Below are 21795 nucleotides of genomic sequence, written 5' to 3' on the forward strand. Positions count from 1 at the left end.
AGAACAGGGTTTAGTGCTGAACCATGGAACACAGATATAGTGGAGAAAAAAGAGATTGATGAAATAGGGAGAACCATGGGCTGTAAAGACCAGGTGCAAACTGTATTGGGAAATGCAGGGTAAATATATTTGGTTGGTATTCCATAATAGAGAGCGCACCGTCCAGACATTTTAAAAGAAATACATTGTTCCCCCTAATCAGATTAGAAACAGCATGCTGTAAAATTATTTTTTTACAGAAGACGTTATCATAGCATGCAACCAAACTCTGAAGATGATCCTGAGATAAAGAAAAGTTGGGAAGGCACCAATAATAACATGTTATTAAAATGGATGTCTTTATCTCAGAATTTGGACGTTGTTTGGACTATAAATTTATTTATTTATTTATTTATTTATTTATTTATTTATTTATTTATTTATTTAATTTGTACCCGCCTATCTAGTCAGTATGACCACTCTAGGCAGCTTCCAGGCATATAATTCCCAGACTACCCCAATTAATGGAGGCACTCTCGGGGAGGGGGTTTAAACCATCAAGGCAAGCTTCTCAGCTCTGCTTTAGTTGCCTTTACACTGAAAAGTACACAGATAGTAGAAGTCCACAATGAGGGGAAAAAACTTCTTGATATGATAAATATGCCATAAAACCAACTAAAGGGGTCACCCTAGATGCAGTCTCAAGTGGTGCCAACAATGTGAGAAGCATGAATACGGCTGATCAGTAAGGGCAATAAGAATGAAAATTGAAATTATTAAGTTTGCAGATGATGGCTTGGATCCACAATTAGGCATACACAAATGGACAGACCTAAATCCTGGAAAATCAGGTGGAGCCTCTCCCGTGAATAGAGTTCTGTCTGTGGAATCCAGATATAGGATCCAGCATGATGCAATTATTCCAGATGGTAAAACAAATTGCAAAGTAGGTGCAAATAATACACAGTGTGTCTTTATATTTTCACATATACACTGGTAGCTTCTTGTTAAATGTTAACATGCAGTGCGGAAACAATAAAAAAAGGAAGATCTTGCATTAGAAATCATTAGAAAAGTACTAAAATAAAACTTCTGCTGTTGTATTTTTTTTTCCTTGTTGGTAAATCTACATGCAACCACATTTGGAACACTGTAAAGTTCTGATCATCCCACATCTAACATATCCCACATTCTGATCATCCCACATAGAGCTGGGAAAGTTGAGCAAAAATGATCAAAGGACTGGCACAGTTCTATATGAGGAAATGAGGTTTGTGTATTAGGGTGGTTATGTCTATCAAAACACAAGAACTTCATTTCACCCACTGAAATGGATGGATGGACAATAGATTCAGGACAGATATAATTAAATATTTATTTACATAATTAACATTGTTACAAGACACAGTATGGCCACTGATGCAGCTTTGAGAAGAGAGATAGATTCATGGGAAACAGGGCTTTCAATGGTTCTTGGTGGTTACTGCTAAGCAGAACCTAAGTAGTAGTGTCAGTGGGGACAATGAGAACTTACTGTTGTCTTCCAGCAATGCTCTTGGGCTTTCAGGAAGCACATGACTCGCCACAAGTGGAAAGAAAACAGGTTAGCCTAGAAAAGTTACTTTTTTGGAATACAACTCCTACACTCCCATGCTGGCTAGGGGATTCTGGAAATTCTAATAATTTTTCCAAACCTTGATGATTTAATCCAAAAAGAGTCTACTTAATTGACTGCAGCTTTCTATTTTTTTTTAAAAAGTAGTATCCACTTTGTTCTTAGGATGTCCTGCAGGTATCAACAGAGATGGCACACACAACCTTATTCCATTCTAGTAGTTCACTTTTTCTTTTCTCAGCAGCCAGTGCTTGAAAAGAACAATCCTAACCCTGAAAACTTGGAATAATTTTAAATAATGAGGATTAAATCCAAACATTATAATCCCAACTAAAAGTGACTCATGGCTAAACCACACGTTGTTCCTGGATATAAACGGCTCTAAATAAATATTCTAAAGAACAGTGTATAATACCTAAACTTAAATAAGTACGGTATGTGGAAAGCCTTGATAAATTGGTATGATAATGAGCAATCTGCAAAGAGATCACCACAAGGCATAAGAAATAATTTATAAATGAGATCTCAGCATTAGAGAATACTAGTACATATATCATCACTTTATGATGACAATACTGCAGCAGTGAGGTGACTTAGCAAGGTGGCCAGGTCTTCAACTTTACTCAGGATGGTCCTCTGTTTGTAGGCATCCTTTGTTCAAAAATGAAGTCCAATTTAAAGGGACAGGACAGCAAAGGCCTTGAAGGTGCCCACCAGCATTTAGCACCAGGACAGCAGGCTGAACAGGTACACACAAGTCACCTTGTTTGTCACTGTCCCCATGGCAAGAGGTATTGTATTTCTATTGAAATTACAGTAACAGTTTCAAAATTTATACCTATAGATACATAATATAATATATGCAAGTGTCTTCTTGTGCTCTCCCTTTTCTAAAGTGATGTGTAAGTGGCTAGCCTATAAGGGAGTGCTGCAAGTTAACAGTTTACCCCACTTTTTATTGCAAACCTTTATGATACCAATGTGCAAAAAAAGGCAGAAAGAGTAGTTGCTACAAGGAGGCCCGAAGTGTTACCAGAGACCAAACCACCTGCAGGGCACAAGAGTAATTCACACCAAACTAGCCATAGACAGCATTGTGTGTGTGTTTTTTAAAAAGAAAAAAAACATAAATGTTTAAAGCTTCTGATATCCACAACATAGCTGGATTGTGCAACTTTTTAGAAATATCAGGAGGTTTGCATCAAGGAACAGATAACACTACAGCCAAGAAGGGCACTTCTCTGCTGCAGTAAAGGCAGTTATTGAGGAAAGCTACGCACTCATAGAAGACCCGATCTTTTCCGCACTGAAGCTAGTAACAAAAAAACCCTGATGAGCTTAGTGGTGTAAAACCTTTGCAGTGCCACTCCATGAAGTATTCTGACGGGGTTCACAAAGAAGGAACCAGGACATGCTTGAGTCTCAGCAAAACAATTCCAATTCTGCAGAAGAATACTAGCCTTCAGGGCCACTATGGAGGGCTCTTCAGCTCTCTGTCAAGATAGAAAGGCGTATTAGGTCTTTCTCTGTTTCCCTTTTGATTGCAGGAGCTGTAGGATCCGCTCATTTTTTGTCAGGTCTGAAGGCAGTTCATTCTTCTGCAATGAGAAAGAAGTTGGTTGGAAACCAGGAAGAGGATTTTCACTGTTTGGATTGAATGCATTCAAAGTCAAAAGTAACATCATTCCAAGAGTTTTCTAACAGGGTGATTATATTGTTTATAAAAGCACTATTTAAATAAGATTTAGCTTGTTTTGAGTCGCTGTAAAAACGGCTGAACCCAACATATGTGTAATAGTGTATTCTAATTTGATAGGGGATTGTGTTTCTTGGAGTAGCAGAGAGTTATTTTACTCTTCTGCCATAGGTCTGTTTATTTTAACACATATGTGGAATCAAGTCACTTAAATTTATTCCTCCTATGTGAACGCTTCTATCCACATTAATCAGCCAGTTGCCCCTGCTACAGAGGTGTTAAAAGTGGGGTTGTGGGTGGGGAAAAAGCCTGGGCACCAAGCCCCCTGCAGGAGCCCCCTGCTGCTGGCTTCCTCACCCAAATCTTCCAGTCCCAGGGCGAGAGGTCAGGAATGGATAAAGCAAGATCAACCCAAGGATTGGGTTGATCTTCACCAAGCCTGCAAGCAAACCCCAGAACTGGTGGCTGAAAGGCAGGCAGGCAAAACACCGCTGCTACCCCTCTCTTGTCCCATCCAGCCAGACAGTCTCATCCTTCACCCTGCCTGTGTGTACGTATGGCTTTTTTTTTTACAGTGTCTATCAGCTGCCTGTTACCATTGGGCTCTCCTGCATGTGTCAGCACTCACAAGACAGTGCTGTGTGCGCAAGACTTTTCTAGCACTGATTTGCTCCACTGTTTCCTCTTGCACTCCCCTCTTTTGGGAACACACATATGTACATACACACACGCATGCTTGCCTCTTTGAGAAGAGAGAGCGCATGTGTCTGGCAAAAGTGTCCCTTCAAAAATATCAGATTAAACATTTGTTTCTAAGGGAACACAAACTACGATTCAAATGCCTTGTGACTGTGTGTTGATAATTTCCCTTTAACCCAACAAATATTCCAAACAAGCCCTTAGTTATAGCATGATGCTTATGGAATGCTTCTCCTTTGCGCCAACACTAGCTTTATAAACCTATCTGTTCGCTTGAACATTCATCACTTAATGAGATTGTTTCCCATCTTTCTCTTTTGATTATGTGTGTGTGAATTCTTAACATGTTTTAAAGTATTCTGAGCTATTCTATGGCAATTTATTGTTTTACATTCTTCTAAAAACCGATCGTATTGTGTCCTGTGATCTGCTGAAATAGGGCAGAAAGAAAATACTGTATCAGTTTTCCCCAGAGTGCTGCTGCCCCCTAATGGACATTTATAACAGAGAATGGAGAATTTAATATTTGCCTTACAGTAGTTTTGGCCTAATCCGTATCCCATACTGAATTTTTAAGATTTTCTATAAAAAGATTTATTCAAGGAGACAAAACTCTCAGGGCCACAATAATCTCTGAACAGTTTCAAAAAGGTATCTGACAAACTGAAAAACAAACTCTATTACCTTGTTTCTAAGGAATGGATCTGCTCCTGCTTCCAAGAGTAATGCTACAACTTTTACACTGCCACCAACAACTGCTTCATGAAGAGCCGATGTCCCATTCTAGGAGATACAAAAATGTATAAGTAACATCCATTTACATCATAAGCAGAGAACAAAGAATCAGAGCTGAAAAGTGTTACTTTTTAGAATTACAGTACAGATTGCTGAATTACCCAGTTACCTAGCTTGCCTGCTCCAAAGAAGTAACTGTTTCATGCTCTGGACTACAGAAGAATAGTATCCAAGAAACTCTGGATTTGAGATACAGTTGAATGCCCCACAGAAACAAGTGTAAAGCACAAGGCTATATAATGTGTTGTACTCTAAGCAAGAGTAGAAGCCAGTATAAATGGGGTGGTGCAATCCCTCCTCCCAATGCAGACCCCTGTGCACACCAAAAACCTGTCCTGATAGAGGGCTACAAAAGCACATGGACCTGGTTTGCTGGCAACTCCAAAGGCTTCAAGGAATGAAGTACAAAAAACCCCAAAACAGTAACCCCCTGTTACTGCCAGCATCATATTTTTAAGACTGCAATCCTGTGCACACCTGGCTGGGAATAAGCCCCACTGAATTCATCAGATTAGGTATCAAACTGAGCATCCCATAGATTTATTCAATACTTGCTTTCAATAAGTCAAGTGAGGGTGAAAATTTCAGTAATTCCTCTATAACATCACTATATCCTTTGTTTGCAGCTTTAAGTAAAGCAGTTGTGCCATCCTTCAGAAAGAAAGAGAAAAAATAAATTAACATTTTTACTTTTTATATTTGTCTCTGGAATTTACCTGTGCTGAACAAGGCAACTGACTGCCCTTCTCTCTCCAAACAGTGAGAATTTGATAGTAGCAATAGAAATGGCAAAATAACAGAAATATCCTGCTATCACTGTCCATGATTTTCATCCCCTTATAAAGCCTCAGACATTCTAGTGCATTGCTCCAGTGAGATCCCATAGACATTTTGAGGAAATTTAAATACAGTAGCGGGTACCAACAGCAGTATTTGTCAGCTAATAGCCTTTTCTCCTGCTGCAGCTGCAGCCTCATAATAAGAAAAGAACATATGAGACAGAGAGATGGGGCAATGAACCTTCCCAAAGATTTGTTTGTATGGCTAATAACAAACAGTGCCAACTTTTGTAGCTGGCTCCGTTCTGACCGTAAGCTATTTATCATCTAAGAAACCTTGACATTAAAAATTCCCTGAATTTGCTTTATTTGACTTTTGCTTTGAACAAACGAAGGATATGGCCCTGAACATTTGGGAAGTATGTTTCCATCACCACTAAACTTCCACAGCTACATGAACTATTCAATGTACAGTTTATACTTCCCATTTTCACCACAAAGGTGCTTCACAGGAATGGAACAGGTTTCAAAGGATGCTCCTGGGATCAAAGCAGAAGCAGAAGAATCTGGGCAATTCTACAGAGCTTGGAAATGTGTTGTTTTCTTTTCTTATTCCAAAGTTAGCATGATCTGGATCAGGACTACGATGTGTATGTGCAGGGGATGCTGAAACATTTCCAGCTAGATATTTCCTTCACTTAAATTCAATCCTTTTTATTACAAGGGGCTAAAGGGGAAAACAGATGAATTCAAGAGGGGGAAATGACTGCAGGAGGACGAATTAAGGTGTGCTCTATCAGTGTGCACTGGCGTTGATCCAAACTAAATGAGGCTCAACTGCAACACAATGTAGCATTATTGTTCAACCCTCACGAATGCCAGAATCTCACAGATGCCGCTTACAACTATGGATATTGGAGAATTACACTATCTTGCCTCTCCTGCAGGACAGAGTGCCAAAGGAGATTTTATACCACATTATATGACGGAATCTTCCTGATTCCAACAGAAAGCTTAAAAAGCTAAAAGCAGTTACTCACATTTCTTGTAGCATCTCGGTCTGCTCCTCGGAGCAGCATTACTCGTACTACATCACTGTGACCCATCTGAGAGGCTATCCATAACGGAGCTGTCCCATCCTTTAAGAAAAAACCAAACCAAACAAAACAGGATTGATCAGTTTAAAAGAACCAAGTCAAAACAATACTGGCAGTTCACAACAGGATTCTGGTTGAAGATCAAGGGCAAAGTAAACTTGGATCCTGAGGGAAATTTTTGCTCTAAGAAAGAACACGATATTCAGATCAGCTGAGAATGATAACAGAATGTCTGATGCTACAGGAAGGCTGATATGGTTATGCTAGCTGTGTATTCTGAGAGCTGCAGTCTAGAAAAAATTAGCTTTTCAAAAGTCTATAGAATATATATCCCTGTGAATAAAAGTCTGCAGAATACAGACAAAATATTCCTAAAATAACATTACTCCATAAAATAATCAGTGTATTTTTCTTTTAAAATCCTTGGGTCATTGTCAGAAATCAATAGGGGTTAGGTTATTTATGAGCACAGTCCCACTGATTTCATACCACTCTAAGAATGACTAAGTCTGAAACCAACCTCTTAGTTTTCACCAGCTGTTATAAGAAGACTTAAGAAGAGGAACATGTTGGCCCCCAAAAGAGCTGAAATCTTAACACTGATATCTAAAAGAAACAGCACTCAGCCTGCATAAAGTTTATTTCATCTATTAGAGCAGAACTACAAGCCAGGCAACATGAAAAACCATGCTTTTCATCAACCTCTCCTCCAGTGCAGCCAGAAATTGGGAAGTTCGTGTTCCATTTCTAGATTGATTAGAGATTGTTTTGTTACCTGCATCTGAAGCTGTGGTTATTCTTAACTATGGTTTATGGAAACAAGCCAATAGGAGTCATCAAGGTTAACATCTGAGCTGTTCATGTTCTTGCCCAATGTCCTAGGAACACTAAGTCTGAAAGTTAGCAGCCAGCTAAGTAATTCTGTTTTGTGTCACAGGAGGTGAGCATTTACACACACACAAACATATGCTGGTAATTTAGACTTTGAGAAACTTACTAGTCAAGGTAATGAGCTTGATAAGTCAAAATAAGCCTGCCACCTAGACAGGTGCTGGGGTTATTTCTGAGATTTCTTTGGGGTCCTGCTTGTATGTGGTGTCCTGCAACGGCACATTACGTTGGATTGGAGCCTTTGAAATTCTGTGGCTGTTGCAAACCCAGAAATATTTCTGAGCTTTGTAAGCGAGTCAGCAATTAGGACAATGAGAGAATCAATCAACAACAAGAACACAACAGCAACAAGACAACTTGTAGCCCACACCAGCTCAGCAGTTTATTTATTCTACTTTTATCTCTTATTAATTAGCCAAAATAGGCACAAGGTCTTTTAAATCTCTGGAAGGCTTGCATGGGGGCTGAGCTCCATTTTGCAGCTCATGAAGTGGATACATGAAACCAAGCTGTGTTTTGCAGCCCAGGAAACTACTGAATGAAACACAACTCCAATTTGTAGTAATGGGAGCTGTTTCAACAAGGCTTAGTCCTGAGCAGGTAGGCACAGACTTGAACTGCGCTTTGCAATCTAAGATACTTTTCCACCAGGACTTACACCTCAGCAGAGATTTTAAACTGTGCAACCTAGGAAGCTGTCAAACTGAGGTTTATTCCTCAAGAGACACACAAAGAATTAAGAAATGAGAACAGTCCAACTGGTTAGGATTCCAACTGTCTCACCCATGTTGATTTGGCTCCAATTCATGCCCTTAGCTTCACCCATTTACAGAGTGCAATAGCCAACGCCCTTCAAAACAGTTGCCTTGTGTCTATTAAAACATACAGTGATTTTGTGTGCACAAGAATGCCTTAAAAAGCAAAAATAAGGACTCAGAATTCATCACTGGTTCCTTAGCATCAGGTCTCTGAGTAAATGGTAAAGGAACTTGCTTGCTTAAATCTGAAATATATTGAGTTTGCACTTTTTCTGCTCCTGTGTGATAAAACTGTCATTACGTACATAGTTTAATGACTAGGTGGCACCAGACAGAGTTCTGTCACTATGGGCCAAAGTATTTTCTGTGCTTACACACAGGGTGAGAACTGATAATAAAGTTCTTCTCTGGACTTCTGGTGCGTGTATCTCCAAGTCAGAGGTCGTCTACCTCTTCTAGCTTCCTGCCTACCAATTACTGTGTCAAAAAATCTGAATCCCATCATGATCTCATTTTTTGATCAGGTAAACTTCCTGGTAGACAAAATATTGTAGACGTAAGATATGTTGAGTTCAGCCTTTGACAAAGTATGCAATAATGTTCTGATTAGTAAGCTAACTAGGTATGGGCTGAATAGAACAACTATCAGGTGGATACATAGTTAGTTACACCAGTGGTCCCCAACCTTTTCTCAACCGTGGACTGGTTGGGGGGGGCAGGGTCTGTGCGCATGTCGGCATGCCATGCTCATGCGGGGGCCTGGCATGTTTGTATGGGGTGTGGCTCGCTTGTGTGGGGCCGTGGCACACTCACGGGTGGGTGTAGCATGCTTGCACGTATGGGGTGGGGGTGGCGCGATCACACGCATGCACAGGGCACGTGCTTGCAGGGGGCGAGGAGATCTGTGTCCGCGGTCCACTCCTGCCTAGGCCACGAACTGGTGCCAGGTCACAAACTGGGGGGTTGGAGACCCCTGGGTTCCAGAGCTGAACTCGGATAGTGCTTATCAGTGGCTCCTTCTCAAACTGGAAGGAGGTAACAAAGGGGGGGTCAGACCCAGGCCTGGTGATCTTCAATGTTTTTATTAATGACTTGGATGAAGGAGTGCACGAAATGCTTATCAGATTTGCAGATGACATAAAATATGGTGGAATAGCTAATATCCTGGAAAACAGAAACAATGCAAAAAGATTTTGACAGGCCAAAATCAGCAGCATTAAGTTTAACAGGAATACATACAAAGTTCTACACCTAGGAAAAAAAGAAACCAAATGCACAGGTACAAGATGGGAGATACTTGACTCAGTAATACTGCAGGTGAGAAGGATCTGTTGTAGATAACAAGCTGAATATGAGCCAACAGTGCAATGTGGCTGCAAAAAAAGCAAATGTCAGGCTGTATTAACAGGAGTATAATCTTCAAATCATGTGAAATACTAGTTTTCCTCTATTTGACACCTGTTAGTCCTCACCTTGAGCACTGTTATCCAGTTCTAGACACTGTAGTTTTTCAGGATGCTGATAAACTGGAACAAGTTCAAAGGAGGGTAACAAGGATGATCAGGGGACTGGAAAGAAAGTCTATGAGGAGAGACTGAAATAACTGGGCATGTTTAGTCTTGAGAGAGGAAGACCAAGTTGAAATATGACAGCACTCTTCAAATACTTGAAAGGCTGCCATACAGGAGGAGAGTCAAGATCTGTTCTCAGTCATATCAGCGTGCAGGACACATTATAATGAGCTCAAGTTACAGAAAGCCAGATTTCAGTTGAACATCAGTAAAAAAAATTGTTAGAGCACTATGACAGTGAGGTGGTGAGCACTCCCAACACTAGAGATATTAAAGATAAAGTTAGGCAGCCATCTATCAAATATATTTTGATTTGGGTTCCTACATTGAGTAGGGGATTGAACTCAATGGCTTTATAGGCCCTTTCCAATTTCATTATTCCATGATCTATGATGGGGAGTTACTAACTTTTTCCACACATTATTTCATTATATTTATCACTTAGGGTCAACTGGTATGCAGGAGGCACAGGTTTAGGAGAAATACTTGTCTGGAGTTACAATTAGCATGCCAAAAGGTCACAGACAGCAAATAAAAGTCAGGAAGACATGGTGCTTGAGAGAGAGTGAACTCTTTGTGATTGTTTTGAAAACTATGCATAGTTTCTCAGTCTCACCTAGACTATTTCTATGGCCTACTAGTGGTCTCTCTCTCTATATATCAGTGATTGCTTACTCCTCTAAGCCTTTAAGAGCTCACATCTCTTTCACTGTGTACTATGTTTGTGTTTTATTTTGTTTATAAGCAGGCTGTGATTCTTGGAATAAAATATTAGTGATTTATATAAGAATGGATAATGATGCCTAAGAACAGAGGAAGTTACAGTACACTTTTGGCAAACCGCACAAAGAGCCAATATTATCACATGAGCAGAAGGTTTATAAAAATCACTAGAATGTAATTAGTACCAAGATATAGATTATGTATTTTAGCATGTAAAAAATGAAAAGGGGAGGGAATCTGAATGCATTATTTAAACAAACAAACAAACAAATAAAGGATATAGCAAACAATACATGATGTGTTAACAATGCTGAACATTACCTGCCTTGGCTGGTTGACCTTTGCGCCTGATGACAATAATAACCGAATTAAATCCAGATAGCCTCCTTGAGCAGCCAGAAAAAGGGCAGTAGCTCCATCCTTCGTGTAATAATAATAATAATATAATATATTAATTTATTTAATCAGTATTTAAACTAGCAAAATATTCTTAGTAGCCCTTTGTTCTTCCTTCCCATTAGCTCCCAAACATAGCAAGAATGCTGTTTATACTCAAGTATTTTTCCATAACAACCAATAAGCTTCTGCCATTTAATATAGTGCTTTCTGCTAAGGTTACTTTTTAATTAGCCTTATGCTGGTCTGACATGTAATCAATTTAAAGATTAAACTTCAACTCTTGATGTTTCGTGAGTAATTGTTCTTGCAAGTATTTGAGTCTACCTCTCACGAAAGTCTGCCAGTCAGAAACCAGAAGCTATTCATCAACTGAACTTAGAAAATCAGAAGCTTGTTTTTAGAGTAACTTCTTTTTATTTATGGCTTTGAAGTTCTTTCAAAACATTTAATAACTATTAAGCATAACTTGATTAAGCAAAGATCTGAAACTCCAATTAAGGTTTCAAAGCTATTTAAGAATAGGAAAAGGAAAAGCAAATCCTGGGAAATCACTCTTAAAAATTTCATCTTAAAAAATAAAGCAAGAAAGAAAGGAAGAAAAAGGAATTCAGTAATATAAAAAAACAACTCACATAAAGCTGATCATGGATGTTGGCCCCATGTTTCAGTAAAGTTTCCACTACTTTCATGTGCCCATACTGGCAAGCAGCTAATAAAGCAGTGCCTCCGTCCTGGAGAGTACAAAAAACAAAACAAAAAACACCAAAAAGTAAAAATTAGCCACAGAAGAAGAAAAGAAGACCAAAGCTGCTCTGAATAGCTGCATGTGTGCGTGCGTGCATTTCTTAGCATCTAGTTCACAACAAATGAAAGAGCCACTGTACAGTCATCTCCCCCAACCATGAAAAAAGGACTATTCATTTAAAATGCAGTCTAACATGTAAAAAGTCATAGTTGTCTAGCATTTTCAAGGACGGCTAAATTCACAACATAGTATGTCTGTTCTCCACAGTGACCCCAAAATCTGCTGATCTGACAAAGCAAAGCAGGCTTCCCCATAGTTTTCTCTTTGTTTTTCATCTTGTGACAAGTGACTTGTTTATGTGACTATGTGACTTGTCACTATGTGACTTGTGACAAGTGACCATATGTATTGTTTTGAGTTAATGCTAAATGAAGCATCCTGAAATACAAAGCATATTAAATATGCCTAATTTATCAGAAATTAAGCAAATTAATCTTCTCAACATTAATATTTTTCTTAAGGATAGTTTTATAACTATAACATGGGGCCAACATCCATGATCAGCTTTATGTGAGTGGACTGTCCCACTAGAGGGGAAAATACCTTGGATCAGGTATATAGTAACATCATACATGGATATAAGACGAAGCCATTGCCTAGCTTGGGACAGTCAGATCATATATCTCTTTTTTTGATTCCATCATACAGACCTCTTGTTAAAAGAATCAGACCATCAATTAGAGAAATACAAGTGTGGCCAGTGGATGCATCTGAGCAACTTCAAGATTGCTTTAGGAGCACTGATTGGGCACTGTTTGAGGAGGACAATGTTGATACTTATGCCTCAACAGTACTGTTTTATATCAAAAGCTGCATCAATGTTGTTACTACTACCAGACAAGTACGAGTGTTTTCTAATAACAAGCCTTGGCTAAATAGAGAAGTGCGCCTTTTATTAAAAGCCAGAAATGCTGCTTTTCATTCTGGTGATGAACTACAGTACAGAGAGGCTAGAGCTAAACTGAAAAGGGGCATTAAGGATGCCAAAGCTATGTACAGCCAGAGAATTGAACAACACCTTGAAAGTTCTGACACTCGCCGAGTGTGGCACGGCCTAAGACAAATCACTGGTCAGAGTAACAAAAACAGTCTGTGTAGCAGCAGTGATTTTTTGGCTGAGCAGTTAAATCAATTTTTCAGCCGTTTTGAGGTGGAAACAGGAACAACCATTATTCCAGCACCTACTGTCTATAATACATCACTAGAATCTACCATCAACAGACAACCACTAGTACTGCAGATTTCAGATGTGAGACGCGCTTTCCAGAATATTAATGTTCGAAAGGCAGCTGGACCAGATGGAATCATGGGACGAGTTATTAGGGGCTGTGCTGCAGAATTAGCTGGAGTTTTTACGGATATTTTCAATCTATCCTTGTTGCAGTGTTCAGTCCCCACTTGCCTGAAGACATCTATTATAGTGCCAGTCCCCAAGCAGTCAGCTGTGGTATCTCTCAATGATTACAGACCAGTAGCTTTAACATCTGTTGTTATGAAATGTTTTGAGAGATTGGTGCTGGATTACATTAAGGCTAGTCTTCCACCTTCTTTGGACCCATGGCAATTTGCATACAGGAAAAATAGATCTACTGATGATGCTGTGTCCATTGTACTCCATACTGTATTGAGCCACTTAGAACATCAGGGAACTTATGCGAGGCTGTTGTTTGTGGATTATAGCTCTGCTTTTAATACCATTCTACCAAATAGGTTGTTTTTTAAAATGATCAACCTGGGATTACCTCAGGAGATATGCATGTGGATAAAGGATTTTCTGACAGATAGGCCACAGTCAGTAAGGATGGGATCTCACCATTCTTCTACCCTGGTACTAAGTACAGGAGCTCCCCAGGGCTGCGTGCTAAGTCCCTTCCTCTATTCCCTGTACACACATGATTGCACCCCACTGTATAACACCAATGCAATTATTAAATTTGCGGATGATACGACAGTGGTGGGGCTCATAAATAAGAACAATGAGTCTGCTTATAGAAAGGAAGTACAAAGGTTGATACTTTGGTGTAAAGAAAATCATCTCACACTTAACATCAAAAAAACTAAAGAACTCATAATTGATTTTAGGAGGAAGAGATATGTACATTTACCACTGTACATAAACGGTGAGGAAGTGGAGAGAGTTGGTAGTTTTAAATTTCTGGGTACTTACATCTCAGAGGACCTCTCATGGACTATAAATGCCAACATGCTAATGAAGAAGGCACAGAAGAGGCTGTATTTCCTGAGAATGCTCGGCAAGTTAAATTTATCTCAGCATTTGCTTCTGTCATACTATCGTAGCACCATTGAGAGTGTCCTAACCTATGGCATTCTGGCATGGTTTGGGAGTAGCTCTGTAGCGGACAAAAAAGCTCTACAGAGAACCATTAAAATTGCCCAGAATATCATCGGGCTCCAGCTACCAACCCTGGATGACATCTTCACATCCCGCTGTCTAAGGAAATCACATAGCATCCTGAGAGACTCTTCCCATCCTGCTTATAACTTTTTTGAACTGTTACCATCTGGCAGAAGATATAGAACAATTAAGACTCGGACCACACGTTTTCTCAATAGTTTTTATCCCAGAGCTATAATTGCAATTAATAATGAGCTTAAAGACCATCAGTAGTGAATAATTAGTTGGACTGTGTAACTTGGCCTGCGGTGTAGATGTTTGTATTTTTAGTGGGGGACTTTTAGTGGGTGGGGAGTGTTTGGGAATTTTATGTGTGTGCATGTGTCTGGTCTCTGGGTGTCTGTGAATTTCGTTGTATGTGTATATACTTACAATGACAATAAATTATTATTATTATTATTATTATTATTATTATTATAACTGGCTGTCTTTTCATTTTCTGTTTCAGATATTTATTTTTTTATTTTATTAGATTTATACCCCGCCTATCTAGACAAATAGTCTACTCTCAAGATTTCCATTTGAAATCTTGACTGGTTAGAAGAATTCAGCTTTAGATTAGATCCCACTTTATTAAACTTTTCCAGGAGTTTATGTTTTTGAGCTGAACAATATTGTTGGCAATCCTGAGAAAATATGTCAATTGCATGCTATGTCAGCATCCATTTTTTCTAAGTTTCAGATGTGATCCACTTTTTTCTCCAAACGCTTAGTCTTGTCAACATGCAAAAAACACTGAGGAACTTTTCTATATTCCTATTTACAAATGGTTCAATATTTTATAAATCTGCAATGCAACATGTATCACAATTAATACATAAGGTAGTTCTCAACTCTTACCACCACCTCATTTCTATTTCAGATCATCTGAATTGTGCCAAGTCTGATGACCACAAGATCACTGTTGGGCCAACTCTAGTATTCTGTAAGTCTATGACTCTAATTCTCCTCTTCCCATATAAAATGCACTGCAAAAAGCATCTCTTTGCATAGAAGGCATCACTACTGTACTAATAATAAGGTTTGTACTTTTCCTAAATTAGTCCATGTGTGTGTTGCGCAGTGGGGACCTTTCAACTCTCTCGTTAATTTTGGAATAATGTTAGCTACATCTGTAGGACATTAGAAGCTGAGGCACCATCAGTTGCTGGCAAGCAGGCTGGAAATTCTGAGAAATGAAACCAGGAAAACTGTAGACCAGCAAAGCAAAACAGAAAGATTTGTACCATCAGAGTGTGATTACCAAGAAATAGTCAGTGTGATTAAGCACACAAGTTGTTTTATACCAAAAAGAAAAGACAAAGTGTAATACTGTTTTCCATTGAAACTAATTATTATATTCTGTAATTATTAAGACCTTCAAGTCATCAAGTGACTTTAATTTTGGGATACTACAGAATGCATTTTTATGAACCAACCGATGTGTTATCAGTCCGAACAGCAAGGTATCCTTGAGCACCTGTACATGCCCTTTTGCCAACAGCGGCTGGTTTGGCACACCACCTAATCTTGTATTACGTGCCACGAAAACAAGACACATAATTCTTATGTACATCTGCCCTGACAGTGAGGTATCATTTATGTAGCCCCATTTCAGCTACATCTCATAAAATGTAAAAGTCCACTGCCAAGGTTGTTGCCAAAAGGGAATCAGTAGTTCTAATTCTAGAATTCGTATCTAGTTCCTTGGGAAGGAAATAGATACGAGCATTCTTACTCAGAGTAAAATGGTGCTGGAAGGTCACCACCCTTAAGGAGGAAGAAGAATTTTTTCAAAAGTAATAGAACGGTGGTGGGCATCAAGCAGGCCTTGGACCACATATCAACCCCAAGACCATCTTGGGAGACCTACCCCCTACCACAAAAACACATTTAAAGTAAGAATCTCCTCTTATTTTAAAGCAGTATGTCTCATTTAATGCCAAACCTCATTATCAGAGCAGTGGTGTGGGCCTTGGTAGATTCTGTGGGGGAGTGGAACCCAGCTCCACAAAAGTTGCCCAATTTCTGCTGCTTAACTTAACTGTTTTATCTGTTGATTCCTTAAAAGAGCTATGGGTTGCCATTATGCTCGATATTAAACTTTTAAGGCAGCTAATACAGTTTTTAAGATGCACTTTTTTTTGCAGTGGAACACATATATGTATATATACATTTTTAATCAAGATGTGGATGCACACTCACATGTATGGGCGCGTGCACAGAGCAATGGGCTATAGCCAAAGTGACTTGGCATCAACGTTCTTGTACAGCAAGACACCCAAATTTTCTCAGTCTCCCTACCTGCTGTAAACAACTCTGCCATAACCTGAGAAACTCGTTGGGACAGTCAAGCAAGTGCTATAGTAAGTAAAGAGGAGAGTAAGAAATCAGGTGCCAAGCCTTGCAAAGGCAGACATAGGCAGCTGTTTTGGACTCCCATCCAATATATAGGTTGTCACACACCAGACACTGCCGAAAACGTAGGACTGACACAGAACAAGCTTTCTTCATAAGCTTCTGCCCAGCCCTGGATTAGAAAGGGAAACACTTTTTTGGAACTACACTTCCCAAATTTCCTCAGGCAAAATGGTCATTGGCCTAGTTGGCTATGGGATTCTGGGAACTATACACCAAAACAGTAATGGCACCTATCTTTGCTTTTGGTTATTGAGCTGCAGGACAGCCTTACAATTGCAGGCTAGAAGGCAGCAGAACTGGGTCGTCATGTCACATTTACTACAGATTGAATCTATAATTTCAGCCTCAGTCCTCTGTTTGTACAATGAGCACTATTTTGTCAGTAGGGGTGTGCCATTCATTTTTTTCACACCCCAACTCCCAGAATTCTCCAAGAATTCATTAGGGAGAATTCTAAGAGTGCTTGCTCACAGTCACGCACCTGCATTTCACTCACCTGGACCAGGCCCTACTTCCAAGTGGTCTGTGGCTTACCTCCTGTACAAAAAAGGACTCCACTTCTCCAAAGCTTCCTGGTTGGGTCTCACCTGTGTGTGTGTTCTATCTAGAGCCCAATGGGAAGCAAGATTACACCTCCCACAAAATCCTAGGCCTCACAGGAAGCACTGGAGCATTCCCCTTTTTTTCACAGAGGAAGTAAGGCTTGAGGTAGTCTGGAAGACAGGGCCTCTTCCAAGTGAGCAAAATGTAGCTATATATGTCAGTGGGCAGAAACTCCCAGAACTATGCCTGGGGAATTCTTGAACCACTTGGGGAGTCAGAATCTTAAAAAAACAAGTGGCACACCCATATTTGCCAGCTTCTTAAACATTTTTATGAAGAAAAACACAACAATGAAAACACAGCAATCTGGAATTTATAAATGAAGTGTTTAAATGTAGCAAAAGCAACAGCAAGCAAATTCAGCACAGGTTTGCAAACCAGTCAAGAATACCAATATAGTCTCTGAGATTTGCACAGACAACAGAATACGTCCTATAAAACCAAAGACAGGAATGGATGCTGTGGTTCACTAGAACTGTCCTACTTTTACAAAAGAGACGGCAAAAGGGTAAAAAAAAGGGGGGATGACAGTTTTGTAGGAACTGCGTTTGTAGAAATATTCCAACATATGGCCTGCAGCAAAATATGATGGCAAGGTGACCCTCCATTCAACCCTGCAACTCTTGCTCTGAAGTCAAAAAGTCTCCAGTTCAGTGCAACAATAAAGAAGCTGAGGACAGCATGGCTGCATTCCCACAGCTCAGTTACTAAGTAACTTTTCTGAGTTCTGCCCTTTTCAAATAAAGGAATACACAATATAAATAAATGGAGCAACACTCATGCTATGAAATCTGAGCAATAACAAAAGCCAGGGCTAACTTAATGTCCTGCCAAAGAACCATACAGTGGAAGTGAAATCATTCCTGAGGCCTCCTGCTTGCACTTTGTTCCAAACATCAGATGTAAAAAAACAACAGCCTTGCCTCCTTGCAGGCTGCAGTCATAGTCACATTTTTTTTAAAAAAGTCTAAATCTCTTACTTTGGTTTTGAACTCGGTGGAGGCTCCATATTCAAAGAGAAACTTCACAATATCATTGTGGCCTTGTTGTGCAGCAAAGAACAGAGCAGTAGCACCAGACTGAAAAATGAGAAACATAAAGCCCATGTATTATTACATCAGATGTGTGGTTACAATGCACTTGAATTAAATACAAACTGCTTTTTTAAAAGACATGGACCACCTGAAATGTTAGACAAATGCAAATGTTCAGTTTCAGCAGCCAAGCAAAGGCATGCCCATGTCTGTTCTGAAAAAATAGGGTGTCTCTTTTTTTCACCCAGGAAGGTTGCTTTGCCTTCCTGAGTGACAGAACAACAATGCAACAGATGCCAGTTTTCCCAGTGAAGGGACATAATGAGAAGAACCTGTTAAATTTCTCCTACTAAGCTATGAGAGAAGAGAAAGTCAGAATGAGAGGGAGGATTTATATGACATTTCACATTTTCTCTGCAACCTACATTTGAACCCATAAGCAACTTCAAACATGTTTATGAGTAACCTGGCCTTCCTAACCAGATCACTCATAACATGTTCAGAGCCACCCATAAACTCAAACGTAGATTGCAGCAGGGGAAATGACATGTCATAGAAATTCTCTCTGTTATCAGAAGCAGCAGAATTCATAATGAGAGCAGGAACAGGGCTGTATCATAGCATATATAACCAGATACTGTACTTCCATCCCCAAAGGTACCCACAGTTTATAGGCAAACGTCTGCAGGAGAAAGGTCTTTGCTTGTTCTGCTGTAGTAATAGAGGCCTCCAAACAAATTAGAACCCCAACTGTGCAATTATTGTGGAAGCCTCCATGAACACAGAAACGTAGCTTCTGGCATGGCATCTATGCTCTTTCTCCATGGCCTTTATTAAGCATCACCTGCCAAAGAATTAGGGAATGGAAATCCTGAAATGGAATTTCTATGGGCAAACTCAGGTTTAAACAACAACACAGTATGGTAAATATATACCTTTTCTATTTCATTAGGTGCACACAGACCCAGTCTGCATCAGAACCAGCATGTGGGTAGGTGAGATTATACCCTCCACCCAGCTTGGTTTTTTTATAAAAGGAATGCACAGCCATCCCGTATAATTAGTAGAAAAGGAAAGTCACCTCTCCCATCTGCACTGGTCTGAATCTGGGTTGTGCCCACTTGGATTTATTCTAGAGTAAAACAGAAAAGGATCCTAAGGTGCAGTGTGTGTGTTTAAACTATTGTGTATAAAATAATCATGTGATTAACTACAAAGGGTCCATATAACCAAAAATATAAGCTAGCTGCTTGCATTTCAGACAGAGCCCATTTAAACAGGTGCACAGAAACCAGTTGCTATCCCATCCTGAGACTGTAATTATGTTGTAAACGCAGTTCTTGGAAAGAGGTCCAACCTTATTCTCCTAGGCCTCTTTATCAGATGCACAAATACACATAGAGATAATGGAACTATTTATATATAAGTGCTTTGTTGGATAAAAGCCTCATAAAAAAAGCTAAAGCTATTCTCCTTTACTTACCTTCTGTAGGAAAACCCACATCATCCACACTCAGATCTGCTGATATTGCTATTTGTAGCTATTAATAAAGGATTTGATATTCTAATTCCATGAGAACAAATTGAGAATTTTGTAAATAAGAAAATAACTATTGGATCCATGCATGCCTTGGTTTTAATTTAAAGCAACGTTAAGCTCCTGGTGTACCTTCAGGATTATTCTGAATAATCAAGCTCTGAACATATACCTGTAATACAGAAATTTCGCTACTGGAGGAAAATGTTCTTGCCACTAAAAATCAAGACTATCTTTTTTTTTGTTCTCTTACAGCATTTGTGACTTCAACAATTGCATGACAAACATAACTTAATAGGGGAAGCATTTTCCTACCCAGACATTCTGTGACAAGGAAACCACTATTTACTGAATTCCTACCTTCCACACAGCTATGGGAAAACCATAGCTAACTTTACAAAAGTAGCAATCTTGTTAATAATCAACATTGTGACTAGCTTTTTAAAAACACTGTAATTTAAATTAAAAATACAAAAACAAAACATTACATAAGATTAGGCTTGCTATTATATCCTGCAGTCCCTTTAAGATAAGCACTTAAAAGATTGTCACAAAATAGGATAATTAAAATAAAATTATTACAAGCACCATCATGGGAGTCTATTCATGTCCAATTAAGTCAGACTAAAGGCTCAATCACACCTGTCAAAAAAACTCCAGCTATACTGATCTGGCTGTTATTTTGATTATTTCATAATTTTTATGTTCACATGACACAATTGGTTTATTTCCCCCTCAATGGGAGAGTTGTTTTAAATTGTACCAATGATGAATCACTTCAGTCCTTATCATTTCAGCATGTCAGGTTTCTGGGCACTGTGGTCACTTCATGGTCATTGCACTTTAAAAAAAATAAGGGATATAGATAAATTGCTAGTAGCAGCCACTGATGGTGCCACTGCCACTGCTACAGAAACAACAACAATATGAATACGATTCGATTTCGAAACCTTTATTGGCATATAAACGGACAACAACAAAACATAGGTACAAGCCAAGCGATGATCAGAGTAAACGTAAAGTAGGAGATACACTCAACAAATAGTATCATAGGTAATGGGTGGCTGGAGAACAATATGAATACATTGCTCAGAAGGAAACAGTCTTTCCCCCATCCCTTACAGGAGAAAGAGGGTTTGAGATTTTCTGCTTTGAATTGTAAAGAAAAAGACAGTTCCGTTTTTTAAACCCTGCTCTTCACAATACTTCGCAAGTCTTTAAAAATCCATTTCCTTCTCTCAACACTGTTCAAAAAGGAAAATAAAAATGAAAGCCAAAAACTGAGAGGAATTGATATGCAGGGAAAATGAGTAAAGGAAGGAAGGGAAAAGGGGAGGGGGAGAAAAGGCACTGCTCCATCGATATATCACTTTTTGTAATTTTTCAAGGAAGACCAAGCGGGGACTGATTGTCCCAAGAAACAGTAGTTAAAATGAATCGATTCAAAATGAAAGAGCAGGGTAGCCTGCTATAATGGCTCAAATAGAAAGAAATGAATTGTTAGAGTTAAAAACAATGTGCACATTTCCTGTCAATATACAGGACAGGGCTGCAGGCCGCTGCCCTCAGGACTGGTAGACTGGGCCAGTACCACACCCCTCCACCTACCTCCTGTGGCTTGGCCCCTCCTGGGTGAAGGGGCCAATCCACCAGAGGAGGGGACAGATAGGGGGGAGAGCCACCCTTTCTGGCTCTACTTCCTCGCAAGCTTCTGGGGGTGGAGGAGGATGAGGGATCTTACCCGCCTTCCTGGGATTAAAGGCACAGGTGAGTGGAGCAGGAAGAAAAGTCGGGAAGGAGGATAAGCCACCCCTGCCTTTGGAAAGATCTGCATGAGGGAAGGATGCCCCATGCCCGGGATCAGGGAGGAAAGGGCAAGGCAGGGCCGAAGGCTCACACCCACCCACAGTAGCAACTCCACCTGGAGAACCATCAGACAAAGAGGCAGCTTGTTGGCCAAGGACGCAACTGGAGAGGCACATGGGCTACGTGCCACAG

At 39.7% G+C, this 21795-nt stretch overlaps 1 protein-coding gene across 2 annotated transcripts in view; it reads right to left on the minus strand.

Annotated features, from left to right (window-relative positions):
* Positions 1-1329: 1329 nt before the first annotated feature.
* Positions 1330-21795, minus strand: part of ANKRD29 (ankyrin repeat domain 29) — a 32422-nt gene continuing 11956 nt past the window's right edge. For both annotated transcript variants that reach the window (XM_020785713.3, XM_072998855.2), the window contains 7 exons: positions 18207-18305; positions 11635-11733; positions 10925-11023; positions 6604-6702; positions 5340-5435; positions 4674-4772; positions 1330-3192 (listed from right to left, as the gene is read on the minus strand). In XM_020785713.3, the coding sequence (XP_020641372.3) occupies positions 3109-3192; positions 4674-4772; positions 5340-5435; positions 6604-6702; positions 10925-11023; positions 11635-11733; positions 18207-18305 (675 nt within the window). In that variant the 3' untranslated portion in view covers positions 1330-3108. The remainder of the gene's footprint in view (positions 3193-4673; positions 4773-5339; positions 5436-6603; positions 6703-10924; positions 11024-11634; positions 11734-18206; positions 18306-21795) is intronic.

The sequence above is a fragment of the Pogona vitticeps genome, chromosome 4 (genome assembly GCF_051106095.1).
Source record: "Pogona vitticeps strain Pit_001003342236 chromosome 4, PviZW2.1, whole genome shotgun sequence".
Classification (NCBI taxonomy): domain Eukaryota; kingdom Metazoa; phylum Chordata; class Lepidosauria; order Squamata; family Agamidae; genus Pogona; species Pogona vitticeps.